Source organism: Cydia amplana, chromosome 20, assembly GCF_948474715.1.
Source record: "Cydia amplana chromosome 20, ilCydAmpl1.1, whole genome shotgun sequence".
NCBI lineage: Eukaryota > Metazoa > Arthropoda > Insecta > Lepidoptera > Tortricidae > Cydia > Cydia amplana.
In genome coordinates this window covers 207,947-219,774 of record NC_086088.1, presented here as the reverse complement: position 1 = coordinate 219,774, position 11,828 = coordinate 207,947, and the positions used below count along the sequence as shown (strand labels likewise).

Genomic DNA, 11,828 nt, shown 5'->3' with positions numbered 1-11,828 from the left:
AAAATGGGCAGCTGAAAATTCCTGTTCTATTAATGACCCGTCTCCAGAAAAAGTAGCAGAATATCTATGTTTTCTTCATCATAGAGAACATCTAGCCGCTGCAACAATATTAGTACATAAATCAGTGATTTGTACCTTTGCCAATCCATCGAGATCAGAATTAATCTCCAGTCATCCGCTAGTGAGAAACATACTTAAGGGCATATCAATATCTAAGCCTAAGGTTAAGAAACCTATATGGAATTTGGATGACATTTTAGTTGGCCTGAATAAAAGTATAGTAGATGAGGATAGCTTATATCAAGTATCCAGACATACGGCTCTACTACTGCTACTGCATTCAGGTAGACGTATTCACGACTTGACGTTATTAGATATATCACCTAGCAATTGCCATATTAACGCTGACTCTGTCATCCTTCAACCGAGGTTTGGATCGAAAACAGACTGCACAAAATTTCGTCAAACCGGGTGGGCTCTCAAGGCCAATCATATCAAGAATCTTAATTCAGTATACTGGATTAAAAAATTATTAGAGGTATCGTTGCCTCGGCGTAACGCTAGGCAATCTTTGAACAGTCTGTTTATCACAACTAGAGGGAAGGTACGAGAAGCCAGTAGATGCGTGATAGCCGGCTGGATAAAAAACTACTTCAAGGAACTTCACATAAATGCTCCGCCTGGGTCCACCCGTGCTGCAGTGGCAAGTGACAACTACTCTCTGAGCGGTTTAGACATAGAAGATGTCTTGTCTAAAGGAAATTGGAGATCGCAAAAAACATTCTTCAGACATTACTATAGGCAAATCAGCCGACCATGCATGATTAATACGGACAGACCTTCCAATCATTTCAATGCGGTCTAATATATTCTAAGAGGTATCGATTTGAGTTTACCCTTTAATTACTTGTAATAAGTAGAAATAAAGTGATTTCTAACAATATCTTAATATGAATTATTATTGAAATCATCACGATACCATTCACAGTACACCAATCGAAAAATGCCGGCAGAAACCAAACACATCTCAAGGTGGGTCAAGCGGAGGCTCGGACCTCTAAATATAACCGTTTTTCCCCCGAAAGGGATAAAAACGAATATTTCGAGTCCAGCCGAAGCTTGACCCACCCAAGTTTAAATGCCTTGCCGGCATATAAAGGTACTGAACAAGCAGCTAGCCGGCTTGCGTTGGTGCCTGTTCCGGTAGTGACGTCACGCCAGTGTTGCCACTTAAGGTGGCTGCAAGTAGGTTATAGGGAGTTTGTAGGACAATTTACTTGGGGAAAAGCCGATCGTAATCTCAAGGTGGGTCAAGCTTCGGCTGGACTCGAAATATTCGTTTTTATCCCTTTCGGGGGAAAAACGGTTATATTAATTAATACTAAAATTAATAATGATAAATAGTAGCGAACCCCTCGTATCCTTCTTTAGGGTTCCGTAGCCAAATGGCAAAAAACGAAACCCTTATGGATTCGTCATGTCTGTCTATCTGTCTGTCCGTCCGTATGTCACAGCCACTTTTTTCCGAAACTATAAGAACTATGCTGTTGAAACTTGGTAAGTAGATGTATTCTGTGAACCGCATTAAGATTTTCACACAAAAATAGAAAAAAAAAACAATAAAATTTGGGGGTTCCCCATACTTAGAACTGAAAGTCAAAAATTTTTTTTTCATCAAACCCATACGTGTGGGGTATCTATGGATAGGTCTTCAAAAATCATATTGAGGTTTCTAATATCATTTTTTTCTAAACTGAATAGTTTGCGCGAGAGACACTTCCAAAGTGGTAAAATGTGTGTGTCCCCCCCCCCCCCCCCCCCTCTGTAACTTCTAAAATAAGAGAATGATAAAACTAAAAAAATATATGATGTACATTACCAAGCAAACTTCTACCGAAAATGGGTTTGAACGAGATCTAGTAAGTAGTTCTTTTTTAATATGTCATAAATCCCCGAAATACGGAACCCATCATGGGCGAGTCCGACTCGCACTTGGCCGCTTTTTTTTACTTTCAATATAATTACTTAGTAATCAAATCAAGTTAAGTACCAATGCAACTTGCTATATTTGAGTCGTGTCTTAATGAGATAAAGCAATTTTTAATTATAGTTTGTCTACTAAGGACTGTATCATTTCAAACATAGACAGAGAGAATCATACTGTCTTTGTCTTACACTAGTACTAGCACCCAACAGAAAAGGATGAGTATAGATCCTGGTTTGAACCCAGGACCTACGGATTTAAAGTCGGGTGTCATATCCACTCGGCCACCACCGCTTCCAAAGCTTATTATACCAATTATAATTATACGTAAAAAGTTTGCGTCGCTTTGGTTTGACATATACGAGTATTATGCTATACAAAATGGTAATAAATCACAAAATAAATCCCTAAATAAAAATGCTCCGCCTCATCGCCTCCATCAGCTCTATAAATAATTAAGAAATACAAGCACATGCGTGTCATCTATTATCTCTTTCCTTTAATATCGCAAACGAATTAGACGTTGCCATATTTGCGCAAATATCACAGAGAAGTGTATTGCGGCCTATAATGCCACGAATAAGGCTAGAGACTTAACTTTTGGCGCTTGTATGTCTGTGCTATAAAAATCGCTGCAGAGTTATCTTGGTCTGACTCTTGGTAGTGGGGAGTTTTTTTACATACAAGGGAATTTATGAAGTTAGGCTGACAACACCAGTCTTCAAGTCTTCAGATTTTTGTGTGCGCCGGCTTCGCACGTGAACGTGTCGCGAAAATCTCATAAAATTAGTGAAATCACCATGTCGGACGAATATTTCTATGGTAAGCGGTGACCTTTGATATATTACGCTTTAGATCGTGTAATTATTTATGAAGTAACTTTCGTACTTCTATGAGAAATACCTACTTATTGTTAGCGTCCGTTTTGACACCCGGCTAACTCGCCATTTTAATATTATTTCAGTGATTTTCCTAAGTTGCTTAATAAATCGTGCTTTATATACTCTTACTTGTGTTTACGCGTAGTTATGTTCTATGGTGATTGATAAATTTGCGAATTCGCAACGATATTGCCGCCATTTTCGATCAAGGTTTGCGAAATGTGAAATGGCTAATTTGACCGGGGGCCACAGTCATGGACGGCGGTGAATTCTTCGGCAACGTGGTTATAATCTTCGCCCCAAGCTCATATTTACGCGGTATCGATTTTCGGCCCCGCGATATGTTCGCAAATATGTTTGACACTCGGTAGGCGCGTAATTTAAAAGTGGCGTCCAAGCGTCGAGCGGTCGCATCTCGTTTCTCGGAAGTGCGGGGTTGAAGGGCGTGTGCGAGGTTTGAGGTTATGGAGTGACGTGAGTGGCCGGTGTTGCAGGTGTGACCCTGTCCTCGACGCACCAGTCGGAGACGTGGGACCCCGAGGCGAAGGTGGAGTACCCGCGCAGCAACAAGCTGCTCATCCGCCTGGCGCTGCTCGGGCCCGACGCCAAGCCCGACGAGTTCAACGTGGTGCAGGTGAGACAATAACAAACTGTATTTACAACAAGCTATGTCACTATCAAGGAGTAGTGATAATACCTATGACTATCTCTGATCTATGTACAAGGTCACAACCGTCTAAACACCGCGTTACTATCAAATGGTGTTATGACTCATTTGGCTGTTTTTGCAAATACACCAGTATTTGTACCTGTGTGTGTGTCTGAGAATAAAAAGTGTGTACATTGAGGTATCTCTAGATGTTTCTAGGCACTTGGCTGCTATTTCTGGTGGTAACTTTACTTTCTAAAATGTCCTCTGTTCATCTTTTAGATCAAAATTTGCTATAATAGCTTATGCTGCAATATGTTTGATGTAGACAGAGCAGAGGAACACGCAATGTTTTGTGACATCATAACCTAATTTATCAATGAAAGGTGTTACTATGGATCCATGTGTAAACATAAAGTTAATATAAGGCTACTAGTATTTTCATTTTAGACCCGAGTACCAATGAAGCCACCTTAAACAAAAGTTTTAGCCTCACTTTAAGACACGAGGTTGTTGTTTTATAGTGTTTAACATATTTGTTTGAAGGTAATACTTAACAAAAGCTTGCAACTATTTTCAGGTAGAAACAATGTCACTACAAGACTCTATCAAGATCCCCGTGGCCATCCTGAAGGTGGGAGAGACGCGGCAGGCGCGGCTAGACCTGGAGTTCCCTGATGCTCCCGTCACATTCACACTCATCCAGGTACTTTTGTTATTTATCTAGAAGTTGGTAGGTCTAAATAATAATTGAGTCCAATGTGCTCTCAGAAATCATGTTGGCACATCATTAGTTTACAAGATGTTGTCATAAATTGTATTGTTCTTCTTACTAAAGTGTCATTCAATAGAACTTGCTAACTATGTAAACAAACCGCCATACTAAAATTGACACTGAATGTCAGTTTACTAGTAACTTTTGTTTACATTGTTAGCAAGTTCTATTGAATGACACTTTACAAGTATTTATAAACCACTTTTTTATCAAGCAGATATGTCTGCATGCGATACTACAAATTTTATAATAAAGTATTTTATAATTTTATTTTACATTGCAAAGTAAGCTTCAAGGGGCTGTTTCACAGCAAGAAAAATCATCATCATTGGCTTTATTGTCTATTGCAGACAAAAACAAAGTGTAAATGTTAATGCTTATTTTACTAGCCTTTTCTTCAGAGCCTATAGAATAAGTTGGCGTGCTTCCTCAGAATAAATATCTTTATGCATCCTCAAGCTGATTCTCTGAAGCTAAGCTTGAGGATGCATTTTCTGTGGCAAAAGTAATATAAAGATTATTTATTTGTCAAACATGACAGTACCGTTTTAGAATGTACTTTTTGATGTGGAAAGGTACATTTAGTATTATAAAAAATAATATATGTGAAATGTAATCTAAACATTCAAAGTTTATGGTAGATCATTTAATTTAACCAACAAAAGCTTACTCATCAAGTTATGAGTCTAGCTAGACAGTAATAGGCCGAACACTTTTTTTTAATGATGATAAAACTAACCACGTGTTATTTGACGGGCGCGCGGCGCCGTTCTGGCGCTGCGCTGCCTGCTTGTGATTGCATTCGAGGCATTTGTCTGAAAACTTGCCCAAAACATAATAATAAAACCTCAAATGTGTCATATGTGTTAACTCCAGTTTGTGTGTTCAGGGTTCCGGCCCAGTACATCTCATCGGTCAGCACCTGCTCGGGGCGCTCGTGGAGGAGTTTGAAGATATGGAGGAGATGGAGGAGGAGATGTTGGATGAAGAGGAGGGAGACGACTCGCAGTTCAAGGTCAGTTGGTTGTCTGCTGATCCTCGCTTTAAACTAAAACTGGATGACCAGTCCTTATTAAACCCTGATCTTTGTTATTTAAGATGACAGCATTATTGCTTCGCCTGCAACCTGTATACATTAGAAATTGACATATTAAAAAGACAGTACCTCAGAAACTACAAGAAGTAAAAGATGTCTTGATCCTAATTAATGTTTTGTAAATAGAAATCTATGATAAATTATCAAAACCTGACATAGTCTGGCGTTAAATTAAACACAAGTCGTCTCCTTCACGATTTTCGTAGACATCTCTTCTAAATACCTAAAACTGGTATGGATGTGTTCCTCGTGGTCTCTAGAATACGAATTGACCGGTTTTAGTTTATGGAGAGGGGGACGTGTCGATAAAAAGGGGGGGAATGTGGGCGGCCGACCAGCATTGATATTTGTTCACATCTTGAGTCCTATGGGACCGATCGGTTCGTTTCAGGTGTCGTTTGAAAGAGTATTAAACGTGCTATTATTGCTTCATAATAACTGTAGTCATAACTGTAGTCGTTTAGAAAATATTTTAAAATATATGATTTTTTACCGTGCATGGATGGCATAAGTACTGACAAAACATGCGTCTAACTCAATAAATTATAACTTTACCGCAATTAATGTTATTACAAAATATACGAGAAATTTCATTAGCTTTCTAAAAACATAAGGTTTATTGGTGTATGGTATTATATAACCATGTAATGATGAATTTTGTTCAGCATGGGTCACTACGCACCGTCACGTAAATGGCGGGCGACCGACCACAACTGTTCATTGTTTCTCGGGTTCTATTTTACTGATCAATTGGAGATGGATACCATTAGAAAGAATGTTAAATGTACAATAATTGGTTTCTAATAACCGTAGTCATAACTGTAGTCATTTACAAAATAATTGAAAATATATGATTTTTACCGTGCATGGACATAAGTACTGGTAAAACATGCTTCTAACTCAATAGATTATAACATTACCGCAATAAATATTTTCAAAATATACGGGAAATTTTATGAGCTATCCAAAAATATAAGTTTTATTGCTTTATAATGTTGTATAACTAAGTAATCATGAATTTTGTTCAGCATGGGTACTGTGCACCGTCACGTAAATGGAGCCCGGCCATCGTTGAGTTTTCATTATATTTCAGGTTCTATTTTTCTGATACATGGTGGATACCATTTGCAAGCATATTAAATTTTCTGTGAATACTCGATTGTTTGAAATCTGAGGCCCAAAATAACCATTTTAAAAATATTAAAGAAAATGTTTAATTTTTACCTTAGAGGTTTGCTTAGTGACTGAAATAATTTGAGAAAGAGATAATGTAGTAAATATAGCGTGAAATTTTTAGAGTAAAATGAGCAAACTATTTATTAACTTTCCAAAAATATTGTTTAGTTACCGTACAACTATAAACATATATGTAGGTATGCCAGGACCAATTTCGCCAAGCAAGCAAACACACGGCGCGGCGAGCGCCTGGTAGACCAGCAGCATTCTATTATTGTTTGACAGTAAATTTTATAAGTAATGTAGGTATCCAAAATGATAAAATATCGATATAAATGATGGTTTGTTTGTTTTCTTTTTTTATCACAGGAAACTTAAGTATAGTTTGACTCTTTTGACAAAAGCCCAGTTCTAGGTTCATAACATCGTTAAGTTCGTAGCTTTCATGATTGCAAAACCACTGCATATGAAGTACTTAATACCTGTGTTGTTATTTGACTCACGCGTCTACACGTAAAACGTTTTCAAACCCACTCCGTAGTTAATAATTTAAAATCACCTTTTTAGTGAGATCTGAGGCTTGTGGCGTTAAAGAGATATTTGTCGCCGCACGCTCCAGGATGCAAAATAAGTGACTACTATTTGAGTAGCAGCGTATGTCCACATAATAACTATCCGTGAAGTCCGGTTTTAAGTATAGTAATAGTAAGATGTCAATATTGAGTAAACTATCTATATTATATTTATTTACTATTTTATTTTACGGTCTAATTTATAGTTTTTGCTTACCTATTGATTCATTGGCGTTTGGCATTGTAGTTTTAGCTTGTAAGTATGACTCTATTGACAGTTATAAGATGTACTACGGTATTTAAATAACGCTCGTCTGTAACTACATGATCTTAGATCTATAATAGCGACTCATAACTTCTCTGTTCGACTGTAAGTCATACAAGAGAGTTAAGTAGCGATTGCGATATAAAAAGCTATAAGTAGAAGGCTTTATCACGCGTTTAGAACCTTAAGTGCAAATTGCAGATTATTACTCATATAGATGTTAAGGTTGTTCAATTCACTTTGAGCTATAAGCTATAATACTAGCAGCTTAACATGCAATATAGCGCCCAAAACAGCTACTGTAGATCTTAAATCTTTAGATGAACCTTTTAAACACTTTTATCTCACCAGAGCCTGTAAACTGTAAACTAAGACTATAGATGTAGCTATTCTAGAGCCAGGCTGTCTTTAGGTAAGAAAATAAGGTGCTAAGTGTCGCCTAATTGTTTGTTGGGATTTATATGACGGTGCGCAGTGACCCATGCTGAACAAAATTCATTATTACTTGGTTATATAATATCTTACACCAATAAATCTTATGTTTTTGGAAAGATAATGAAATGTCTCGTATATTTTGTAAATACATTAATTGCGATAAAGTTATAATTTATTAAGTTAGAACCATGTTTTAGCAGTACTTATGTGCATGCACGGTAAAAAATCATGTTTTCAATTATTTTGAAAATGACTAAAGTTATGACTACAGTTATTGAAAACCAATTATAGTACGTTTAATATTCTTTCAAATGGTATCTATCACGAACTGATCAATAAAATAAAACCCGAGAAATAATGAAAAGTTGACACCGATCTCCTGCCATTTACGTGACGGCGCTTAGTGACCCATGTTGAACAAAATTCGTAATTACTTGGTTATATAATATCATACACCAATAAAACTTATATTTTTGGAAAGCTAATGAAATTTCACGTACATTTTGTAAGAATATTATTGGAGTAAAGTTATAATTTATTGAGTTAGACGCATATTTTATCAGTACTTATGCCATCCATGCACGGTAAAAAAATCAAATATTTTAAAATATTTTGTAAATTACTAAAGTTATGACTACGGCTATTAGAAACCATTTATTGTACGTTTAATAACCTTTCAAATGGTACCTATCAGCAATTGATCAATAAAATAGAACCCGAGAAATAATGAAAAGTTTACGTCGGTCGCCCGCCATTTACGTGACGGTGCGTAGTGACCCATGCTGAACAAAATTCGTTATTAATTGGTTATATAATATCATACGCCAATAAAACTTATGTTTTTGGTAAGCTAATGAAATGTCTCGTATATTTTGTAATAAAATAATTGCGGTATTGTTGTAATTTATTGAGTTAGGCGCATATTTAATCAGTACTTATGCCATCCATGCACGGTATAAAATCAAATATTTTAAAATATTTTGTAAACGACTACAGTTATGACTACGGTTATTATGAAACAATAATAGCACGTTTAATACTCTTTCAAACGACACCTCACACGAACCGATCGGTCCCATAGGACTCAAGATGTGAACAAATATCAATAATGGTCGGCCGCCATCTTTGCCCCCCTTTTTTTCAACCCGTCCCCCACTCCATAAACTAAAACCGGTCATTTCGTATTCTAGAGATCACGAGGAACACATCCATACCAGTTTTAGGTATTTAGAAGAGATGTCGACGACTTTTCTCGAAACAGGCCGATTTCCACCTGTCTAACATTTCAGTTTTCCTTTCACATTTTTGACAAATGATCAAAATGACAGACGTGAGGGAAATTCTAATGACTTGTAACTTACACTTGTGTGATCACTGATTCAGTAGCTTGCTAAATTTACAGGAAGATGAGAATAAAAGGAAATCATCTGCAGGCAAGCGCAAGACGAATGAGGTACTGAAAACCTTCAACTAATAACTTAAATAACTAGGCGGAGTGCTCACAGAGGGAAAAGGATTCCGCCCAATTCTGCTAACCCATTTGAGGCCCATGACATTTATACATGTCACAACTATAGGCAATTTTATATGCCTTACACAGTAGTGCTGGGCCTCGAATGGGTTTAAAAATAACAGTCACGTGCCAATGTCTTATCTTTAAACATCTATTTTAGTGCATTTATTTCCTGCTGAATCATCGACTGTTATTAAATAGTAAAACTGGGCGCTCGCAGCATAGAAAATGTGCTGTCACAAAATTTAATTGCAACTTACGTTGTTACATTACATTGGCTGTTGGTTTTCTGTATACTCATTCATTCCCTTTACCTTCTGATAGCTCAAACACGTTTTTAGAAACCTGCTATGACGTAGATGCCGCATTATTTGTTTTAGTTCGATGATGATAAAACCAACCATAGTTTATGACGGGTGCGTGGGACCGTTTTGGTGCTACGCTGCCCGCTCGTGATTGCTTTCGAGGCATTTGTCTGAGAACTTAAAACTGGCATTTTCTATTTGACTGCCACCATAGAGAAATATAGCAAGACAAGAGTGCTCACTCCATACATCAGTTCAGACTATTAATTGCAGTGTCTACATCTAGCATCGAGTAGCGGAACTATCAGTACTGCTACTTGACAATAGATGTAGCACCGACCGGAAAGTCTTATCTCAAGAGCATAAGACTTTCCGGTCGGTGCTACATCTATTGTCAAGTAGCAGTACTGATAGTTCCGCTACTCGATGCTAGATGCTAATAGTCTTTTTGGTACTAAAACTGATGTATGGAGTGAGTACTCTATGTATTTTTTTCTCTATGCTGCCACCTAAAGATTGTAATAATAGTCGTGTTGTCGTAGAAGTACACTAGAATCTCTCGTGTCCAAGACACTTTTGTGACTCGAAACGTGTGTTTCAGGATGACGACGATGAGGAGGGTGAACCCAAGGGCAAGAAAGCGAAAATGTCGAACAACGCTAAAGGCAAAGCCCCGTCTCCGAAGAAAAACGCCAAGAAGTGAGCGCCCCCCCCCCCCCCCCCAGCGCCGCCGCCGACGCCCGGAGTCCACGAACACTCCACAAGACTGACGCCCGACCGGGGCGAAACTGACCAATCTTTTTTTCGACATTCTTCTATCTCCATCTGTCACTCGATTCTAACGAGCGCGATAGAGATAGCAGAGTTTGGAAAAATGGAGGGGGCTCGGGCGGCGGTCGCCTAGTTTACGTTTACGATAGTGTGGTACGATAATTCTGCCTAGGTTAGCGTGTATCAGCGTGCATCAGCGTGCCTGCGAGAGTGAGTGAGCGAGCGCGAGCCGGCGCCGGACCGCAGCCGGACCCGGACGGCCGGACGCGGACCGAACCCGGTGTGATTCTTCACTAATTTTTATTTTTTCAAGATTTCCATTCCTTATTGTTGTAGCGTTATGGATGTCGAATTTAATGTTAAGTCCTAATTAAATTCACGCGGATGTATTTTTAAGTTAAGACGTAAGCGTAATCAGTGTACTCTATAAACATTGATCCATTACATAAGTATCGATAGCCGCCGGGTCGACATTTAATTATTTTTTTGCTAACGATTTCTCATTTCAGAATGAAAACTGATAATCTATTATAGTTTGTTTGTACATATAAAAGCATAAGAACGGTAACAATAAAACGAAAACATTTCTAAACTTTCTCTGCTTTTCATTTTAAATATTTACCCATGAAGTGTCCCTATCACGATCGACCACGCCAACTTTGCACAAACTTGGCAGTAAAAATGCATACATACCTCTCTATAACAGGGGTCACCAAATGGCGGACCGCGGTCCTGATCCGGACCGCCGACCTTTATTTTTTCATATTTAACCTTTTGGACGCTGTGTCAAACAAAAGCTGTCACGCTGACGCCACGTCACCGAAGGAAGAGTCAAAACTGAAATTGAACTTTATGCATATGCACGTAGGTCTATGTGGCTCTGTGATATGTGACCGATTAATCGGTCTTTGGCGTTGAACCTACGGTGCGAATATATCGGTCATTGGCGTCCAAAAGGTTAATAAACTCAAGTAGACCGCGGACGGTAGTATTCTTTTAAAAGCCGGACCCTGAAGAAACTAATTGGTGACCCCTGCTTTATAAGCGCTTTACTTGACGTGCAAAAGATTTCTATGTATGCATGCCACAGACCAACCCCAGGCGGTTTTCTGTGATGCATGCACGTGCGGGGTCGGGGCATATGCTACGTGCACCTGGTCGTTGTGAACCTTTGTATGGGGCAACAATGCCTCCAACCATTCAGACTGCATCGGCAGCTGAATATCAGGGACAAAGAGAATGGCTAGTCGGTAAGGTAAACGTCCGAATAATGTGACCTCTAAGTGTTCTCATTGAACATTTCTCCTTTATAACCTTTGGTGCGTGTGGAAGCAGATCTGTGAGATGCTCCCATATCTATTCAACTATGTATTTATTATGATTGATATATAAAGAAAGAGCATACG

At 38.4% G+C, this 11,828-nt stretch overlaps 1 protein-coding gene across 2 annotated transcripts; it reads left to right on the top strand.

Moving 5' to 3' along the window:
• The first annotated feature begins 2,651 nt into the window (after positions 1-2,651).
• Positions 2,652-11,017, top strand: LOC134657611 (nucleoplasmin-like protein). Of its 2 annotated transcripts, XM_063513175.1 has the most exons (6): positions 2,652-2,806; positions 3,360-3,499; positions 4,095-4,220; positions 5,179-5,304; positions 9,236-9,286; positions 10,253-11,017. In XM_063513175.1, the coding sequence occupies exons 1-6, from the start codon at positions 2,785-2,787 to the stop codon at positions 10,352-10,354; spliced, it is 567 nt and encodes a 188-aa protein (XP_063369245.1). In that variant the 5' UTR covers positions 2,652-2,784; the 3' UTR covers positions 10,355-11,017. The 2 variants fall into 2 exon arrangements, with proteins under 2 accessions (XP_063369245.1, XP_063369246.1); XM_063513176.1 differs by lacking the exon at positions 9,236-9,286.
• The last annotated feature ends 811 nt before the right edge of the window (positions 11,018-11,828 follow it).